The sequence below is a fragment of the Stylophora pistillata genome, chromosome 2, assembly GCF_964205215.1.
Source record: "Stylophora pistillata chromosome 2, jaStyPist1.2, whole genome shotgun sequence".
NCBI lineage: Eukaryota > Metazoa > Cnidaria > Anthozoa > Scleractinia > Pocilloporidae > Stylophora > Stylophora pistillata.
In genome coordinates this window covers 16681180-16702200 of record NC_142520.1, presented here as the reverse complement: position 1 = coordinate 16702200, position 21021 = coordinate 16681180, and the positions used below count along the sequence as shown (strand labels likewise).

Below are 21021 nucleotides of genomic sequence, written 5' to 3'. Positions count from 1 at the left end.
GCAATTCTTTTATAAAAATGGCAATTAAGCTTAAGAAATTAGTTTCAAAATCCTCTCTTCCTCAACTGTTCCTTCTGAACCTACAACTATTCTTTTATTCCTCTAGCACTTTTTGAAAAGAAGCATCGCATTGATATTTCTTATTCTCAATGTTTTAGGTCTGACCTGAAAGCAAAGAGTGTCACTGAAATTTTGGATAAGATTATGCTTCTAAATGGCAATTCCAGAAACCATGTTATAATAAGATTTCCAAACTTTAATGCTGTCTGTGGTTAGATATAAGAAAATATCACTTTTTAAGTCTCAATATGCCAGATTTGAAATTTCCCATCGCTTCAAATAAGACTTCCTTGTTATAATATTTAAGTAAAGATATGTTCTTAAGCTTTTTGTATAAAATATTCTAATCTGGCAAATAAATTGATACTTGATACTATCTATATTGAACTTAAGTTTACTTTAAATGGAAAGTATGTAGAATTCACCATATAATTGGAATAAATCAGGAGACAGTGCAAAATTATGTTGGCTGAATCTTACACATTGTGATAAACCATTTTTCAGGGATGCCTCAGGCTGATATAACTTTGTATTTCAGTGTGGTCAGAGTCGCTGTCCTTGCAGTATAGCATTTTTTATTATCTGACTGGAGCACCAAACACATGGATTGAAATCCCACTTGAATTGCATTTGATTTAGTTTTCTGCTTGTATTCTTTACTACAGTAAATTTTTATTTCAATGTATTGTGATATGCAATTGAAGGATAAAAAATTAATGTTTTATTGGAAATTGTATAAACTTCAAGAATATCTGCTTTAAAATTAATGAGTTGTAAATTATAATGCAAAATAAAAAAAAATTGTGGTATATTGCAAGTAGTGACTTTTTGAAACATCTAAAATGGCACTTTTCTTTCAAAAGCTAAACTCACAAGTATAATTCTTAAAAATTAAGGTTTTATTTTAAAAAATAATTTTTCCAAGTAAATTCCTAAGAATTTCCAAGGATCAAGAATCTATTTTTTTATGTAAATTCTACCTGTAATCATTCCTAGGAATTTCCTAGGAAATTCTTAGGAACCTAGTAATGTTTGTTCACACCTCTAGAGAGCTTAAATGTTTTTAGGAAAATTCCACTGACTCTTAAGAAATTCCTAGGAAATTCCAAGGAATCCTAGAAAGCTAGGAAACCGTTTTGCAAGGGTTGGCAGCCAAAAAATCCCATGCCCCATCCAATAGCGTATCTATTGTAGAGGAGTCGTTTCGTGGAGCAGTCAGTCGAAAAGCCTGATTTTTCTTTCTTCTGCCATGGAAGTGAAAGGCCATAGCCACTCAATATATATATATAAAAAAAAGGTTGGGAAGCTTTATCCATTGTGAAATAAACGACTGAAAAAAGCTCTTTAGTATAGAGAAGCGCACAGAATCTCGTGCGATGTCGTTAAAATTATAAGACCTATTAAAGATCTCTAAAGAAGTGTAGGCTCCTTAAAGACCCTCTTTACCAGGCCAGAAAAGTGGAGCTTGGGGACCAAGTTAATGCAGCGTGGGAAAAGATGCCCAATTGTGTTATAAAAGATGTGAGGTCAAGGTTTCCTAACCCTCCAGGCATTCCTTACATGGGGCATACAAGGGAATAAGCAAATTCTCATACAAATGCCCATGTCAAGGAGAGCAATTATAAATAACAATTGAATATTAGTTCATGAAACATACACAGTCATAAGAAAATTAAGAGGTGGAAGCATCAATAAAACTGCATGGAAAGTCCCTTGACTAATACCTAATACTTATGAATGCTTCTCTACTTAGTACCAGCAGTTGCTGTAATTATTCTTCCCTGGTTACCTCACACCTTTTAGAAGACATTTGGGCTCACATTTATTTAGTTATCACAGGAAGTCAGAATCACTGGCAAGCAGAATGGACATTAGTTATTTAGATAAAAAAAGGTACACCAGATGGTTTCCCTAAATTTGAATGTTTTTGCAGTAAGCACCCTTATCTCTGCCGGACGATTCGGATGCCTGGCATGTTGGTACATCTGCTGAGACAATACTTCTCTATTCACATTTTCATTCTGCAAGAGAAACAAGTCAATAAGAAAGAGTAAGCATAGCATTCAAAAAGTGCCAAAGCAATTGTGCAGAATTAACAACAGCATAAGTCTTTTACCCAATCAAGATAGCCTAGTTCCATGTGCATGTTGTGGGTGTCATCCCCATAATGGATCCGCTTAGCAGCATACATTAGCATCACTGAATGGAGAGATTCAATCCAGTATGTTTCCCTACACTGCAGAAGGTAACAGATTTTGAGTGGCTTTTTCTGTAACTGGAACATGCATTTTTTGCAACTCTTTCAAATCCTTTTACTCCAACATGGCTAATTTGGAAAAGGCAAACTTTTTCATGCAAAGAAACAAAGACATACAGTGGCATGTGCCAATTAATTACCCGCATGTAATCATAATTTATGCATCTCTATATGTTGAGGTGCCCATAATGGCTTTCCTATATGCAGCTACAGCTTCAGGTTTAGTTAAAACCTTTTGCTCATTACGTAGCCATTCTGCTTGCGCCGTGACTTCGCATGGCACTTGACATGATTTCCCTGAGTCATAAATAAAGAAAATTATAGAAAAACAAATTAATAGATCAGTATTAATAATAGTAAGTATAATGCTTCTGGTTTTCCATTTTTACAGAAAATTGTGTAATCTTTGAGTTCATGAATTATGCTATATCTTGTTGGAATTACATAACACAATGTGTTCACAACAACAAAAATTAATAATCATAATTTTGGTTTCGTGAAATCGTTCTTTTGAAGGAGTAACCTGAGAAAAACTCTTTGTACCTTATGACTACTACACATTCTCTCAATAAACAGTCATTCAAATTACCTGTTAATGGTCAGCAACAATCAGCAGATTAGCATGAAATTCTTGCTCACCGAGTGGACTCTTCTTTGCGCAGAAGTACACATCAGAAATAAATAAACAAAGAAAAAAATAATTACTTTAGTCACACTATAAAGGAATTTTCTGTCCTCCATACTCATATTACATCAATGGTAGGATATTATTGAGGACGCAAATGTACTGTACCTTGGGTCTCGGTTAGAAAAGTCAGCAGCTTTTTCGTCATAGGGACTTCACGGCTCACTGCTGAAGTTTCACTATCCCTACTCCAGTTTACGACTCCTAAAACTTTTTTGGTTCTAAACAGAATCAGTAAAAATAAAAATATTTTTACGAATAGCATTGAGTGTATCAAGGTTCAACATATCATACAAAGAGTTGAAAAGCATCTTACGAGAAAGAAAGGGCTGACACCGTCGTTTGTGCTGCTGATCTACTCGAATCATGCCTTGCATCTGTAATTACACACTACGGGAAGAAATGGTAGATATCAAAACATAACATTGAACACATTTCTGTACTCACAAATCTCTCAGGGTTTACAATTTGATATCAGATATTGTATGCTTAGATGTGCTAGTCAGTAGAACTTTGCAGAATTCTACTAGATCCCATGCATCAAATTGACTGCTTGCAGAGATCCTGGCTTGCAACAAGGAACAATTGAACAAAACTCATGCATGCACCTCCCAGACTCTAAGACTGGTGTATAAGTATGTGGCCAAAGACAAAGTAAAATTGAAATCAACTTGTACCTCTCCATTTACAACATAACCAGGGGTGTTTTGTCACTTCTTCCTGGGCAGCAGACATGGACTCATTGGAAACCCTATTCACAATGTTTGCATAACAATGCTTTTTCAAGACTGTTGAAGTAATTTAAAAAAGAGGTATCTTAGAATTCAGGTAAGAGAGAAACCAAATAAAAAACTGCTCAGTCCATTTGAGGTATTTTTGTGGAGAGATCATCATTTAACTTCCTGTAAACTGTTATTGACTGCCATTTGCTTGCAAGAAGAAATACAACATAGGAGGATTAGAGAAAGTGCCTTGCCAATCTATGAAAAACAGAGGCAGATAAGTGACCAGTTACAACAAAACTCAAGAATACAGAGAGAGCGAATTTCAGAAAATTTCCAGCAGAAAACGAAAAGGTACTTACCTCAAATTTACATAGTACTTTGGAGGAGATCCTCCCATGATAGAGGAGGAGAGCCACTTGAATGAATCTCCACATACACATGAAACTGTTACGGACACAACGTGACTTTGTCGATTGAAGATTAGTACATCGCAATCAATGAGTTTTCCATAGTAACAGCATGCTGTGGAGAGAGTGTTACAAAAAAAAAAAAAAAAAATACAGAGTTCGCAGAGCTTCCTCGCTGAAGAGATACACCATGTATATGGGGTCGTTCTCTGCTGAAGGCGCGGTGATCTGCATTCTTTGTGGTGTATGTTCTGCATGTGGAGGGGAAACTGGAGAAGCAGCATCAGAGGAAGGCAAAGAAATACACGAAGATGGAGTGGAAGACGCTAAAGGAAAAGAAAACCGTGTGGTATATGGTGTAGAAACAAGAGAGGGGTCCGGACTAGCTGTGCTTCCAGTTGATGATAAGCTCAATTGGCTCGATGTCAGTCCTTTCCTCTCCATTTTCTCCTCAAAGGCTAACAGAAGAGCCTCCATCAGATCCGCATTCTGTGTACTTGAGGTTGTTTTTGTTAGATTTAGCGCACCTTTTGACATTTTGACGCGTTCCTTGATGCCAAGAAGTCTGCTCTCTTGAGTAAGCTCTCTGTTGAAAGAGAACTGAAAACCTCGATCTGTTGGATGCTTTTTCTTGCGCATAGATGGGTTATTTCCGTCAGCCATAACGCACAAAATTCACAATAAATATCCTTCGAGCAGAGACAGCTAAGAATGTTCCCGAACAACCACTAGAGTTGTGAAATTCTGGCTGCTAATCGCACTTACTTACAGCGATTGTCAGCGAAAATATTGCGCATGCAGTATTTATGACGCCGCTAGTTTCAGTGGGAATAATCTGAAGGCTCAGCCAACCGATGTGTGCAAGGGGCTTGAGGATGTAAGCCGAAGTTACACGGCGCGAGTTTTGAAAAGACAACTGTACGACTGCATAGTCGACCGTAGCTCGCACTTTGAACGGCCGAACGATGTGTTGGTGCCAAATAAAATCCAAATAAGCTAAATTATGGGAATGAGAGTCAACAAGACTCACTATCTTCCAATTTTTGACCAAAAAAAAAATACTTTTAATGTGTCTTCCATGCACACCATTTCACTTATGGTCAGACCGTTGGTCGCAATATTGGATGATTCTTTCATTTCAGCTGAAATCAAGGAGTGAAATGGCACAGAATCCTTCACCTGGACCTGGCCGTCCAAGAAAGTATAATTGTAGGGTTGATCATTGTCCAGTAGCCATTTCACCAGAGGGACTTGACAATAAATCCACTAAGGCTTCTTTGGGCAGAAAGAATTGTAAGCTATGTTATGAGTTTGACAAGAAGCAAATGAAAACCCCCTGGCAGTGTGCAGTTTGTAATATTCCCCTCTGCCTTCAACTTGATCGTAATTGTTTTCAGAGGTGGCACACTGCTGAATGTGATCATTTAAGAGATTGATATATTTGAGAGCCTAAGTTTTAACATGTAATTGGGTTTTTTGTTAATTAAACTGCACTTAATTCAGACAATTATCTTTTGTTGTCATTGAGTTTGGGTGTTGTGTGACATTCTATCCAGCTTGCTCATCACAAATTTTATCTTTTTTTGGTGCAACTGAACCTTAGTAAGGTGTATATTGGTAGGGGAAAATACCCTAGCATATTTTACAGAGTTTTCAACTCATTATATTGCCAATGAGGCATTTGAAAGTTGCATATGTTACATAAGTTGTAAAATGAGCATGGAAAGCGTGACAAATTGGATGTCACTTGTCAATCAAATAGAATACTGTTGAAATCTGTGAGATGTTTTAACTTAATTGCAAGACCCTAAACTTACATTCTTGAGTCTAAAATCCCCTTCAGCCACTAAACTCTCGACCACAGGAGAGAAATATTCTCAAATTTTACTTGGTTGAGCATGGCTTTAACTGTATATATGACGTGAGAACTCTGCAGGGGGCCGCCCGTCAATCAAAAACATTTCTTAGTTGGAAAGAAAATTTTACCTTCTTAAAAACCATATAAAGTTTTGTATACTTCCTCCATTGTTTGTTTCCTGGAAATGGGTTATTTGCTAGTCACCCCAAAAAGCTCAATTAAAAACAAGTTATAATAGGGTTAGGGGGTAATTTATTTCCGCATACGTTTTAAGGCACCAACTTTTTGTGAGAAGTGTTTCTTTATATGGCAAATGTGCTTCGACCATGACAAACGTAAAGTGAAAACCGAACTTTCGGACTTCAAGCAGGGCGTAGCGACGATTTGACGATTCGATGGCCCGGTAAATATTATGTTCGAGTAACAATGTGTTCAAAAAGTATTGTTTAATAGAAGATTTCGCGTCAAATCGAAGTTTTTTCAGAATTTTCAACATAACGCTGCGCAAATTCTGGCCTTCAAGGCAAGTAAACAACTATCTAAGCATAATGAATTTTACCGCGTGGGCTTTGTATACGTAAGAAATTCGTACGTTTTTCACTTCTAACAGCAAATCAAAAACTGTTTTGAATAAGTCTGTAGTCCCGAAATATTTCTTGGCCATTTTAGTCTTACTTCCTATTGACAGTTTCTATCTAACTTGAGATCTCTTCACTCACGGACAAATTGCATTTTGAAATATGATGATCCACGGGAGGTATAAATAAGAATAACTTCCCAGTATGGTGCGACATTTCAAATACATCATGGGTCACGGGGATAAGTTTTCTCAGTTTATAATCTCTTGGTGCGGTGTGCTCAGGGAGTAATCATCATTTCTGAAGATTTACGCCTTAGCAAGGGTCGAGAGATGATATTTAGGAAAATATTCAAATTGTCGAAAATACTATAAACGTAGCAGAATAGAGCAAGGAAATCTTCCAAGATGTAGAGACTTGAGATTGGTTCTAATAGACTCATCACAATTTTCAAAGCTCGCGGAAAAAAGGAAGAAAAATAATTAAACATACCGTATTTCCAAAAGAAAGATCGAAGGCTTAAGAGTCCTTATTTCGTGCTTTGCAACTCAATTATGCGAATCAATGGGTTCCACTGCCGACAATGAAAATAATATGTATCCGTTAACCGTAAATTGGCCAAAATATCATCATAGAAATCATGTGAAAGACATTTGTAAATTAATTGCCAAAATTGCCAAAAAATTATCTCTCCTTACATTTCATAATGACGAAGAAAAAGCCTCCTTTCCACAGGGTTAGGCTTTTAATTTTGCATTACTGCGCAGGACCCTGTTACGAAAAATTGATACGCTATTTCAAATGCTCCTTGACAAAATGACTGTGTCCTGAGCTCATTTCTTAATGGTAAAAGAAATGCCACCAAAGAAAGCACAAACGCCCTGTGGATTTTTAAAAAATAGAATTGGCCAATGGCTAATACATGTTGCATGGATGGATAACTAATATATCGGCTCCGCGCGATCAAACGAAAGGTAATAATGCAGTGGACACGTTTGGCTCAAAGTATGAATGTCTTGCAGTATCAGTAGCTTTCCTTCTTACCCAAAACATTTCTCACCACTCGAAGATATTGATGATAACGATAATGCATTTATATCAGCAACGCAGCTGAACGCTCGTTACACAAACTAACTGCCATCATTTGTTGACAGGTACTTGTTCAACAACCAGTTGGAGGACTTACCAAAAGAGATATTCATGAACAATACCAACCTAAGATCTCTGTAAGTCAAAAGGGAAGACTATTCCTCCTAATTTGAATCCTGCAGGCAATGTAAAAGGACAATGCACAGGGAAAACGAAAGTGTTGAAGAGATAGTTGTAACAGTTACCACACTGAAATTATCAGACATATTCACCAAAGTTAAAAAAAAATGTACTGTTGTTTAAAATAAAATACCGATGGATAAGGCCACACTTTGTAGTCGTCAATCAGACAATCGTTATGATATCTGTATATATCAACCCAGTCCACAGGTTCTTAGCCTAGTTACCATGTACTGTAAGTACCATGTAGTACCATGCAGTCATAAAATACATTCTGCTGCATAAAATTGCCTTATGGGTAAAACCTTAGTACTCCGGACACCCCTCTAAACCGGACAGTTCCTCCGTCCCAACGGCGTCCGGTTTTGAGGGGTTCCACTGTGATTGCTCATTATTAGAATGTGTCAGAAATTTTCGTCAGGAAATATAAGAAAATACACTTGCATAAATGTGCCCTCCGAAATTGAAAATAAATCATGGGTCGCGGGGATAAGTTTCCTCATTTTATGATCTCTTGGTGTGGTGTGCCAGGGGGGTAATCATCATTTGTGAAGATTTAGGCCTTAGTAAGGTTCGAGAGATGATATTTAGGAAAATACTCGAATTATTGAAAATACTATAACGTGGCAGAATAGAGCAAGGAAATCATCGAAGATGTAGAGACTTGAGATCGGCTGTAATAAACTCATTACAATTTTCAACGCTCACGCAAAAAGAAAGGAAAAAAAGAACCTTCTTCCGTATTTCCAAAAGAAAAATCGAAAGGTTAGAGTCCTTATTTCCTGTTTTGCAACTCAATTATGCGAATTAATATGATGCTCGTGCTAAAAATGAAAAAAAAAAATTATCCCGTTAACCATGAATTAGTCAAAATATCAACCGTTAGCCGTAAAAGCCATCACCCCATATAGCCACTCTTAAAAATGGACCTTCGCATTAGGGGTTAAGTGAATATCGCCCAGATCGAAAAATTCAATTATGCACAATTCTTGAAAAGCCAATGAGGTTTCGATTAACTTTAGAGTAGGAAAGATTCATGCGCAAAGTTTTAACGAAATCGATTTTTGGACTCGAAATGACCCGGACCACTTCTTCTAACTGGGTGAATTGTACATCTTTATAAAGCCGCACCTACACTGAAAACTAGGAAAGTCTAAAAAACATGCAATAGCTGAGAAAAATTCGTTCGCTACATACATCATCATAGAGTACAGATGAAAGACATTTGTAAATTAATTGCAAAAACTGCGAAAATATGATCTTTCCTTACATTTCATAATGGCAAAGAAAAAGCCTCCTTTCCACAGGGTTAAGCTATTTATTTTGCATGACTGCACAGCGCCTTATTACGAAAAATTGTTACGCTATTTCAAAGGCTCCTTGAAAAAAAGAAAGGGAAAAAGGAAAGCTTCTGAATTACACTTTTTTCTGACTCTTCAGTTCCAGTGTAACCAGGACTTGGTTACCTTGTTTCCTTTTGTTACAAGTTAGTTTGAAGTTTTCTAAGCTTTTTACTTCTAAGTTTTAATTTGACGTGGGATGGTGGGAACATTCAACGTATTCGAAGGGTGTTCAATATTGAACCAGAAATATTTTGTTAAGATTTAGATGAAAACTTAAAAAAAATTGTTTAAAACCAATAGCGGAAAGAATAGGATAGAATAGAATATGGTAGCAGCCTTATCTAAAACATTCAAACTTTCAGCTTATTCCGATTTCGACAAATCCGTGTGCGAATAATGCTACTTATCCACCCTTAAAAATGAACATCACTAATCATAAAATATGCAAAGTTTGTCCAATAGAGCTTGAATGCAAGGCTACTATGTCAGGTTTCTTTTGATTTTTAAAAGCTCCAGCTGATTCCTCAACAGAGATACATATTTTATTCCGGCCTCCCTGTCTTGGGAAATAAGCCTGATCGTATCATATGAATCTGTGCGTGCACAATAAAACAGCTTTTATGTAATCTTTAACAAACTATTTTCAATATACGTTTTATATGACTAATCCAATATTTCCCACTCAAAACCATTGCTGTCAATTTACTCACCCCTTATCCCCTACGCGAAATTTAGGAATTTTGTTGATCTGAAAAAAGTGCTGAAGATTTTGGAGGAGGTACAAATCCCGTGTACTAGTCCTTCCTAAATCCAGACTCCATATTCTAGTGTCTCTAAAGCACGTTTCTTTATCTCAATTAAGTAACAAAATACCACTTGTGAACACCTCAGCTCTTTTCTCTGCATATTATCACAAAATACAGGAAGGTGTTAGATAACTCACGAACCCCCTATTCTCTAAGGCCTTTATAGAGGACATCCGGTTCCTTAAAACCGTACTTGAATTTTATCATTTACTGTTGTTTATATTTCTGTTAAACTGGATTAAGGGATGCGCTAGAATTAGGGTGCAAAAGGGGTCTGGTGTGTTGTTTCCATTTCGTCCTTTTTCCAAGTCTTTTCGTTGAAAATTGTTTTATAAATCTAATAGAAATATTTTGTAGATGAGAAAAGTGTACAATATTGAACAGGAAGAAACTCCTTTTTTCAAAAAATTGAGGTGATAACTTCGGATATAAATACAAAGAAAGTAATAAAATAGCATCATTCTAAACAAACTTTTACATGATGAGCGACTTTGGCCGAATTTTTTCTTACATCAAATGAAACTTAATTACTTAAGAGCGGCCCACCCGAAATAGCGCCTGGAGGTGTGCAATATGATAAAATTGAAAATACCCTAGCTTTGGCAGAATATACGTCTGGATGAATTATATCTAGACAAAATACTTTAAGTTCCATTGCATTTTGATTTTACCCCAACGGCGGTAAAATCGATTTGGTGGCTCTCATGTCAGCTTCACTAGGTCTAGATAAACAATATTTGAACTTTGCTTGAGAATAAACCGAACCATAAATGTGACCAACGATTTTCTCAATGGAAAGAACGCGTATTTAGGAACAGTCTGAAGCGTTATTTGTCCAAATCCGTCGCGAACTAAGTTTTTAGGCAATTTTTGTTTTTTTTTCATTATTCCACTCATTTAAGTGGACAAAGAAATGGCAAGACATCCTTTTGTTTTGAAAAAAAAGCAGTCTCCTCTTCGAGAAAAGACAGAAGACATCGTTTAAGAAGAGAAGTTGCATCCATTGCCAACAAACACGCCGATCTTTTTTTCTTTTTAAGTTGAAGGATTGTGAGTACTTTTCAGCACCACTGCAAAGTGTTGCGGCGTATACAGTACGGCAAGTGCATATTTACAGAGGGAAGGCACACGCTTCTCGACAAGGCAAAGATGCCTTTGAAAAACATCAGGAAGGATCTAGTGCACAGAACTATATTACCAATTCTGAGATTGCAGAGTAAAGAATTCAGGAGTTACCGCAGAGCTGGGCATTTTGATCTTCGAGAAAGGCTTTCCATTTTAGTGCTAAGCAGAAGGCCTTCCTAGAAGACAAATTTAAAATAGGAGAACACACTGGAATCATAGCAGATCCTGCAGAGGTGGCTCAGGATATGGGGCATGGAAATCATGAATATTGAGCCGCAGATCAATCATTGTAGATGAATTCCTAGCACCCAAGCAAATGATGGTCAGTTGCCTAGGGTTCTCCTCCCGCAACTCTGATGCGCGCTGGCGGAGAAATCGTCAGCGGCAGTTGACACGAAAAGTAAAGGCCTATTCAAAAGTGGCGGCAAATAATAACAGCGCGATCACATCAAACAAACTATGTTTAAGGCATTTAGGCATGGAGGATGAGACAGAGAGAGGAGACCGGTTTTGGAATACCAAGATGAAGTTTTTATACGGAGAAACAATGCGTAAGGAGGGTTCGCTTGGCAGAAAATAAATGCAACTATGGGATGAGAGACCAAGAATGGGGAGAAAATCACGCTCATTTTCTAAAGGCTCGACACAGCAGAGAAATTTGGTCTCCGGCGAGATTTAAGGGAGAGAAGTTTCTCAAGAAGCGGCACTTGGAGAAAATTCCTGAGGATGGTCGCGTGCTTCAAAGTTACAGCGGCGAGTCAAATATCGTTGTCACGCAAACTACGCAACTTCAAATTATTTATTCAGTAAAACATTAAAGGGTAACAACCTCATTTTACGTGCTGCGCTATGATCGAGAAGAATTTGGTAAAGACTCAAATTTACAAAAGCCATTGAATTTGAATACGATCTAGCTTAACAATTAATTAGGTAACAGCAAGACTTGCAAATGTTTGGTAAGACCTTGTCACGAAACTTTCATATAGCAAAAGAATGACAAATCTGAATGTAATTTGAAACAAAGTTCTGAAGGAAATATGTTTATTAATACAAGCAAATATTTTAAAATTTAATCTTTGTATCTTGTAGAAAGAAATACACTGGAGTAAATAAATAGAAGTATGGTTTTACGTAAACCTACCAGCTAAAAGCTTGTTTATTATTTGACTAACAATGATGTCTGATTCGTCTATGCAATTATCCTATCAGTATAGAGAATTAATCCTTTTAAATACAAATCTCATTCATCTGTGTAATGTCAAGCCTTCTTTAAAAAAAAAAATGGTAATAGGAGGAGGGTGAAAAAAGCATTTGTAAAGAATCAAGTTGTTCTCAGAGCTAAAGAGATCGAATTTGTCTCAATTTATATATATTGACACAGATTATAGCTTGTTATCCTCTCTGGTGCCTTGAGATGTCAGACTAAAATGGAGATATCAGGTCAATGACAACATTGGTTTGATGAAGTGTATGTTTTAGGCCCTGGTATCATGCAGTACATGAGGAATAGATTCAAGCACATTTTCTCTCTGAAATTTGTTGTCAAATACTATGTAATTGACACTACATTTACTAAATTTTGACAGGTCCGTGAGCAACAACCATTTGAAGAAATTACCATCAGGCATTTTCAGTCTCAATACCCAGCTGAGTAGGCTGTAAGTTTGGAGTCTCTCTTAATATTGGTGTAAGAAGAACAATTCAAATCCCACCTTCAAAACAGACATTTGAATGCGTGTGTTATATTGCATATTTGATGTATATCAGTGGTCATGTCCCGAGTAAAGCCGTGCTAAACATAGACTAAGAAATTTGTTTCTAAAACAGGCATTGTATTCGTTCGCAAAAATGGATTATCGAAGAAAAATTTGTAAGGGAGTTTGTTGAGAGATCATTCTAGGGTCAAGTTTACCGTTAGACCTTTTCCCTCTTCCTTAAGTAGTCTCGTTATCAAGTCAAGAATGTTCTATGTAGTTCAGTGTTCAAGGCTGTGTTTCAGTCTTCTTCTGTTTATCCATCTTTGCACGAACAAATGAAAAAGCACAAACAAACAAAAAACAAAACAAAAAAAACAAAAACAAAAAAAACAAAAAAAAAAAGAAAAAGCAGCTTATATAGTGACACCTATAGTGACAACCCAGCTTAAATGAGCCAGTCATTTCACTTACAGTGCAATAACTGTAAACGATGATGTCATTTCACTTTATTTCTTTCCAAGCGTCTATGAAACATTATCATGGTATACGCGAAATTTACAAATTATTTGGATGTGAAAAAAATGTTCAAGACTTAGGAGCTAGGGGTACGAATCCCGTGTACTAGTCCTTCCTAAATCCAGACCCCCCCTTCCAGTGTCTCCGAACTATGTTTCTTTAGCTCAATGAAGTAACAAAATACCAGTGGTGAACGATTCAGCTCTCTTCTCTGCACATTATCACAAAATACAGGAAGATGTTAGATAACTCACGACCCCCACCGATTCTTTAAGGCCTTTGCTGAGACTCCCGGTTCCTTATAACCGTACTTCAATTTGACTATTTACTGTTGTTTATATTTCTGTTAAACTGGATTAAGGGATGTGCTACAATTAGGGTGCAATGGGGGTCTGGTGTGTTGTTACTATTTTGTCCTTTTTTCAAGTCTTTTAGATGAAAATTGTTTTTCAAATCTGATAGAAATATTTTTTGGATGAGAAAAGTGTACAACATTGAACAGGAAGAGGCTCCTTTTTTCAGAAATTTGAAGTGATAACTTCGGATATAAATATAAAGAAAGTAATAAAATAACGTCATTCTAAACAAACTTTTACATGGTGAGCGACTTTGGCTGAATTTTTTCGTAGATCAAATTAAACTTAATTACTTAAGAGCGGCCCTCCCTAAATAGCGCCTGGTGTGCAATATGAAAAAATTGAAAATCCCCTAGCCGTCTGGATAAATTATATTTAGACAAAATACTTTAAGTTCCATTGCATTTTGATTTTGCGCGAACGGCGGTAAAATCGATTTGATGGCTCTCATGTCAGCTTCAGTAGGTCTAGATAACCAATAATTTTAATCTCATTTTACGTGCTGCGCTATGATCGAGAAGGATTTGGAAAAGACTCAAATTTACAAAAGCTATTGAATTTGAATACGATCTAGCCTCACAATTAATTAGGTAACAGCAAGACTTGCTAATGTTTAGTAAGACCTTAATGTCACGAAACTTTCATACAGCAAAAGAATGACAACCCTGAATGTAATATGAAGCAAAGTTCTGAAGGAAATATGTTTATTAATACAAGCATATATTTTAAAATTTAATCTTCATATCTTGTAGAAAGAAATACACTGAAGTAAATAAATAAAAGTATGGTTTTACCTTAACATAACAGCTAAAAGCTTCTTAATTATTTGACTAATAATGTCGTCTGATTGATCTATGCAATTATCCTATCAGTATAGAGAATTACTCCTTTTAAATAAAATTTTATTATCTTTGTATACTTCATCCTGCTCTTAAAAACTATCAAGCCGCAACCGTTTGTACCTTTTATTTAAGACAAATCCATTACTAAAACAAATGCATTGTGTCAACATAACAAGCAAAATGCTGAGTCATTAGTTATTAACCCTTTGACCCCTAACAGTGACCAGCATCTAATTTCTTCTTACAATATTAACCCCAAATTAAACATATAGTCACAAGAATGAAGCAAATAATTACTAACTGAAGGAGCTCTTGATTGTTAAACAAATTCTCCTTGTCAGCACCTTGGAAAATGTATTGAGAACAGTATGGAGAATATTCATACTGTTGTTAGCATGTAAAGGGTTTAGTGGTCAAACCTTTAAGTACAAAATTCCATAAATACATTAGACCAGAAACCCTGCCTCTAAAATGCAAGTCAGTTAAAAAAAATGGATTTATAAAGTTTTCTTTGTAATAAATTATATCAGTGCATACCAAGTGATATCAGTGACAACAGTACTTTTGCATTCCGACAGGTTTAACCTGTCCAGCAAACATACCTAATTTAAACAATTTTGCATCAATTTGAAAATATTTTTCTTATTAAGTAGGCATATTACTCACATTACTGGTACACAGAATTTGTTGAGATCTTAGTTATCATTCTCATTGCAAGTATGCCTTATTGTGCACCAACTTGGCCAAGAAAAATACACTTGACATCAAATATTTTGGGAGATTTAAACTGTTGATTAAAAAATAATTCAACTACCCTTCCCAAGCCAATGCACCTTCAAGGCGCTTAACTAGAATTTCCTTATTACCTGCAGTGCTTAATCCTCTACTATGTAAAGCTGCCTTTAAACCAGGTACTGTCATCAAAGTTGGATTGATAGCTACACTTCTTAGCTCAGTGGCATTACAGAACTTTAAATGAGACCACAGTGATAAGTTATCAGCAAAGCGAGTATTGCACTGTTTACAGACAATGGGTTTTAGTGCACACATCACTGATTCTGTCACGCCTCTGCTGCTTGCACAAGTCACCAGGTCAATACTAGACAAACAAACTTGACAACTGAGCAAATCATTTTCTTTATTTCCACCACAATTGCAAACATTTGGTTGGTAACAGTGTGGCGGAGAACGTCATTGGTAGTGTGAGAGATAACAAGAGGGCATTGGTTGATGTTCTGGGAGGTGAAATGAGTGAACATAATTACTTCGCATTACTTGCCACCATTTACCAGTGGTGGTGCTTACATTTGACCGGTTAGTTAAGGTCAAATCTTCCCTCACTCCAGAATGTTTGGCCTCTTTAGCCTGCAAAGAGACAATAATGCCATAACCCACCCTAGACCTTGTAAACAGCAAATTTCCATGATAGGGAATGGCATATCCAACTGTCCATGTGTTGTGACATCAACACAAATGTACCAAACTTGTGGGGTACACTAACTCACATACTCGAAAATTGTCCTTAATAAATCTTGTTTTATTCTCCTCTTTGTTTTCACAACGTCTCTCTTAATTTCTGCTCTCACACCCAAAAACTGATTTTATCATCTCCCACGCATCTCCTGTTACAACCTCGTGATCTAGTCTACGCATGCTTATGCAACTTTCCCATTGTATCATCTCTAAAAGCGTCTCCTGTGTGCTTACACAACTTCTGTTAAAGTGGATGAAAAAAGCAAAGACATCAAGTTAAAATAGATACTACACATTTCTTTCAGTTCTGCAACCTGGGCAGAATTGGTCTCTATTCTTTTAAAGTCCCCCTGCATTCCTCAGACACTCACCTATCTTCCTAAGAGCCAATCGTTGGATTGTTTATGCCTCTGTTTCGTCTTCACTTTCTTAAGTGTCAAGTAAACAATGGTAATATGAAGCCAATGCAATGGCTTGATTGCCAATAAGCCTAACTGGTAACTTGTTATACCTGTTAGCTTCATCACTAAAATGTTCTTTTACTCTTGAAGCCAAGTATCCCAGTCCACACCCCCCCCCCTACCTGATGTATGCCTTACATGAGGAAAACTTCTCTTCTGCAGGTATTGCTTTAGGTCCACCTTTGACTTCTGTAACATCTCCTGCTTCCTAGCACGCTCCCCAACACTGTCTGTACCAGAAACCCTCAAAAGAGTCTCTATTCCCTATAGGTGCTCCCAGAGCAGAAACAAAAGGATCAAACTTTCCTCTTTCCATGGTCTCTAAGTATAGGAGATCAATATAATGTTGCCAGGCATTGATCTTACAATGCATGGGTTCTGGCCTTAACTTGTCTGGAAAATGCCCAATCCTAGGAAGATCAAACTGTCAGATGCCATTTTCAGCCATGAACTGTAACTTTCTGGAATTTCAATTTTTTTTCTGAAAGGTTTTGGGGAAGAGAGGCAAGAAAATCGTTGTTTACCTTTTCAGTATTAGAGGTTCTCATTTCCTTAGTGTAAGGTTTCCAGGTGTCATCTTTACCCATTCCAAAACTACCCCCCTTAGTGTTCATGTTTCCTTTATGAACATTTGCATTTGAGGAAGGATATGTAGCTGCCTGGTTGAGTTCACTGGCTGCCCAGCTCTGCCAGGACATGCCTGCTCCTGGCTGAAATTCAACAATGTACCCTTTATCATAAGCAGTGGAAACATTACCTTCAAACATTTTCATCTCTTCAGTGAGCTGCTTCCAGAGGTCATGCATTATTTGATCACTTTTACACTTACACCTGATCACCAAAGTTCCAGCACACCATACTTCCAATTTACATTGTCATCTCATTTGTTTCAGGAGCTCCATCATCTGAGAACTGAAAAATTAAATGATTTTCATTTTCATTGAACCAGACATGTTTACAAGAAAGATGGGGAACTCTCATGTGGAAATCAATAATCAGAAACACCTGATGCCCCCTGGGATCTGTGTGACATGACCAATGTCGAAACTTTTAACAAACTTGTCAACATTATCATCTGAGGAACTGAGTTTGGGTAACCTTAAGTCAACTCCAAGACATTTAATGTTACGTAGCAGCCAGACCTCTTTTTTAGTATTAAAAAAGTCAACTTTGTGTTTTACAGACAAGATTTATATTTTTAAGTGGCACGGACTGTTTCAGTACATCTTCTGAATATTGATAATCATTAATGGCTCTCTCAGAAATATCCTGAAGAAATTGGCCCCTCACAGACTACTTTCATCATAAATGGCTACCAGATTAATATTCTCTCGCGAGGTAAAAAAGGCTAATCTAAATTTAAACAAAAGAATATTAATCCGGCAGCCATTTATGAAAGTGGTCAATGGTTTCGTAGCTTGCATTGGCAACCAAAAAATCCCATGCCCCATTCAATAGCATACCTATAGTAGATTAGTCATTTCCAGTCAGTCGAAAAGCCTGATTTTTCTTTCTTCTGCCATGGAAGTGAATGGCCATAGCCACTCAATGTAAAAAACATAAGGTTGGGAAGCTTTTTCCAATGTGAAATAAAGGACTTAAAAAAGCTCTTTAGTATAGAGAAGTGCACACAGAAAATCACGTGCGACGTCGTAAAGATTATAAGACTTACTGGATATCTCTAAAGAAATATGGGCTCTGGAAAGACCCTGTTTACCAGGCCAGAAAAGTGGAACTTAGGGACCAAGTTAATGCAGCACGGGAAAAGATGCCCAATTGTGTTATAAAAGATGTGAGGTCAAGGTTTCCTAACCCTCTAGGCATTCCTTACATGGGGCATAAAAGGGAATAAGCAAATTCTCATACAAATGCCCATGTCAAGGAGAGCAATTATAAATATCAATTGAATAAGTTCATGAAACATATACAGTCACAACAAAATTAAGGGGTGGAAACATCAATAAAACTGCATGGAAAGTCCCTTAAATAATACCTACACTGTAATACTCATGAATGCTTCACTACTTAGTACCAGCAGTTGGTGTAATTATTCTTCCCTGGTTACCTCACATCTTTTAGAAGACATTTGGGCTCCCATTTAAAGTTATCTCAAGAAGTCAGAATCACTGGTAAGCAGAATGGACATCAGTTATTTAGATTAAAAAATGTAGACCAGATGGTTTCCCTGATATTGAATGTTTTTGCAGTAAGCACCCTGATCTCTGCCGGATGATTTGGATTCCTGGCATGTTGGTACATCTGCAGAGACAATATTTCTCTATTCCCATTTTCATTCTGCAAGAGAAATAAGTCAATAAGAAAGAGTAAGCATAGCATTCAAAAAGTGCCAAAGCAATTGTGCACAATTAACAACAGCATAAGTCTTTTAATAAATCAAGAATGGCTACTTCCATGTGTATGTTGAAGGTGTCATCCCCATAATGGATCCGCTTAGCAGCATAAATTAGCAACACTGAATGGAGAGATTCAATCCAGTATCTTTCCCTACACTGCAGAAGTTAACAGATTTTGAGTGGCTTTTTCTGTAACTAGCTAGAACATGAAGTTTTTGTAACTTTTTTAAGGCTTTTACTGCAACAGCCCTAATTTGGAAAAGGCAAACTTTTTCATACAAAGAAACAAAAACATACTGTAGCATGTGCCAATTAATTACCTGCACGTAATCATAGGCATGTCTATATATTGAGGTTCCCATAATGGCTTTCCTATAGGGAGCTACAGCTTCAGGTTTAGTTAAAACCTTTTGCTCATTAAGTAGCCATTGTGCTTGCACCATGACTCCGCATGTCAATTGACATGATTTCCCTGAGTCATAAATAAAGAAAATTATAGAAAAACAAATTAATAGATCAGTATTAATAATAGTAAGTATAATGCTTCTGGTTTTCCATTTTTACAGAAAGTTGTGTAATCTTTGAGTTCATGAATCATGCTATGTCTTGTTGGAATTACATAACACAATGTGTTCATAATAACAAAAATTAAATTCGCATGAAATTCTTGCTCACTGAGTGGACTGTTCTTCATACAGAAGTACTCAGGAGAAATAAATAAACAAACAAAAAAAAAGAGAATTACTTTAGTCATACTATAAAAGATTTTTCTGTCCTACACACTCATATTACATCAATGGTAGGATATTATTGAGGCTGCAAATGTATCATACCTTGGGTCTCAGTTAGAAAATTCAGCAGCTCTTTTGTCATAGGGACTTCACGGCTCACTGCTGAAGTTTCACTAGCCCTACTCCAGTTTACAACTCCTAAAACTTTTTTTGGCTCTAAACAGAATCAGTAAAAATAAAAATATTTTTAGGAAAAGCATTGAGTGTATTAAGGTTCAACATATCATACAAAGAGTCCAAAAGCATCTTACGAGAAAGAAAGGGCTGACACCGTTGTGTGTACTGCTGATCTACTCGAGTCATGCCTTGCATCTGTAATAACACACTACAGGAAGAAATGTTAGATATCAAAACATAACATTGAACACATTTCTGTACTCACAAATCTCTCAGGGGTTACAATTTGATATCAGATATTGTATGCTTAGATGTGCTAGTCAGCAGAACTTTGCAGAAGTCTACTAGATCCCATGCATCAAATTGACTGCTTGCAAAGATCCTGGCTTGCAAAAAGGAACAACTGAAAAAAACTCAAGCATGCACCTCCCATACTCTAAGACTGGTGTATAAGTATGTGGCCAAGGACAAAGTAAAATTGAAATCAACCTGTACCTCTCCATTTACAACATAACCAGGGGTGCTTTTCACTTCTTCCTGGGCAGCAGACATGGACTCATTGCAAACCCTATTCACAATGGTTGCATCAAAATGCATTTTCAAGACTGTTGAAGTAATTTAAAAAAAGAGGTATTTTAGAATTCAGGTAAGAGAGAAACCAAATAAAAAAACTGCTCAGTCCATTTGAAGTATGTTGGTGGAGAGATCATCATTTGGCTTGCTGTAAACTGTTGTTGACTGCCATTTGCTTGCAAGAAGAAATACAACATAGGAGCATTAGAGAAAGTGCCTTGCCAATCTATGAAAAACAGAGGCAGATAAGTGACCAGAGAGAGCGAGTTTCAGAAAATTTCCAGCAGAAAACGAAAAGGTACTTACCTCAAATTTACATAGTACTTTGGAGGACATCCTGCCATGATAGAGGAGGAGAACCACTTGAATGAATCTCCACATACACATGAAACTGTTACGGACACAACGTGACTTTGTCGATTGAAGATTACTAAATCGCAATCATTGAGTTTTCCATAGTAACAGCATGCTGTGGAGAGAGTGTTACAAAAAAAAAAAAAATACAGAGATCGCAGAGCTCCCTCCTGCAGAGATATATGGGGTCGTTCTCTGCTGAAGGCGTAGTGATCTGCATTCTTTGTGGTGTATGTTCTGCATGTGGAGGGGAAATTGGAGAAACAGCATCAGAGAAAGGTAAAGAAATACACGAAAATGGAGTGGAAGACGCTAAAGGAAAAGAAAACCGTGTGGTAGATGGTGTAGAAACAAGAGGGGGGTCCGGAATAGCT

General features: G+C 36.8%; 1 protein-coding gene, 1 long non-coding RNA gene and 3 pseudogenes across 2 annotated transcripts in view; 1 reads left to right on the top strand and 4 right to left on the bottom strand.

The window, feature by feature from the left end:
• Positions 1-869, top strand: part of LOC148737406 (uncharacterized) — a 1134-nt gene extending 265 nt beyond the window's left edge. Inside the window, exon 2 of the long non-coding RNA XR_015996471.1 lies at positions 159-869. This is a non-coding gene — a long non-coding RNA (uncharacterized LOC148737406). The remainder of the gene's footprint in view (positions 1-158) is intronic.
• Positions 870-1431: 562 nt separating this feature from the next.
• On the bottom strand, positions 1432-6320 carry LOC148737405 (uncharacterized; annotated as a pseudogene).
• An 8049-nt stretch (positions 6321-14369) lies between these two features.
• Positions 14370-15988, bottom strand: LOC148737404 (uncharacterized; annotated as a pseudogene).
• LOC148737403 (uncharacterized) lies at positions 14370-18544 on the bottom strand (annotated as a pseudogene).
• On the bottom strand, positions 17579-20088 carry LOC148737402 (uncharacterized). Its single transcript, XM_088750818.1, has 4 exons — positions 19855-20088; positions 19646-19759; positions 19133-19284; positions 17579-18968 (listed from the first exon to the last, which is right to left on the bottom strand). The coding sequence occupies exons 1-4, from the start codon at positions 19913-19915 to the stop codon at positions 18825-18827; spliced, it is 471 nt and encodes a 156-aa protein (XP_088606944.1). The 5' UTR covers positions 19916-20088; the 3' UTR covers positions 17579-18824.
• Positions 20089-21021: the final 933 nt, after the last annotated feature.

Coding starts and splice junctions, on each gene's coding strand:
- LOC148737402 (XM_088750818.1), bottom strand. CDS start 19,915: ATGCAAGGCATGACTCGAGTAGATCAGCAGTACACACAACGGTGTCAG. Junction 19,285..19,645: donor TTTTCTAACTGAGACCCAAG/GTATGATACATT, acceptor TTTATGACTCAG/GGAAATCATGTCAATTGACA. Junction 18,969..19,132: donor ATGCCTATGATTACGTGCAG/GTAATTAATTGG, acceptor TAACTTCTGCAG/TGTAGGGAAAGATACTGGAT.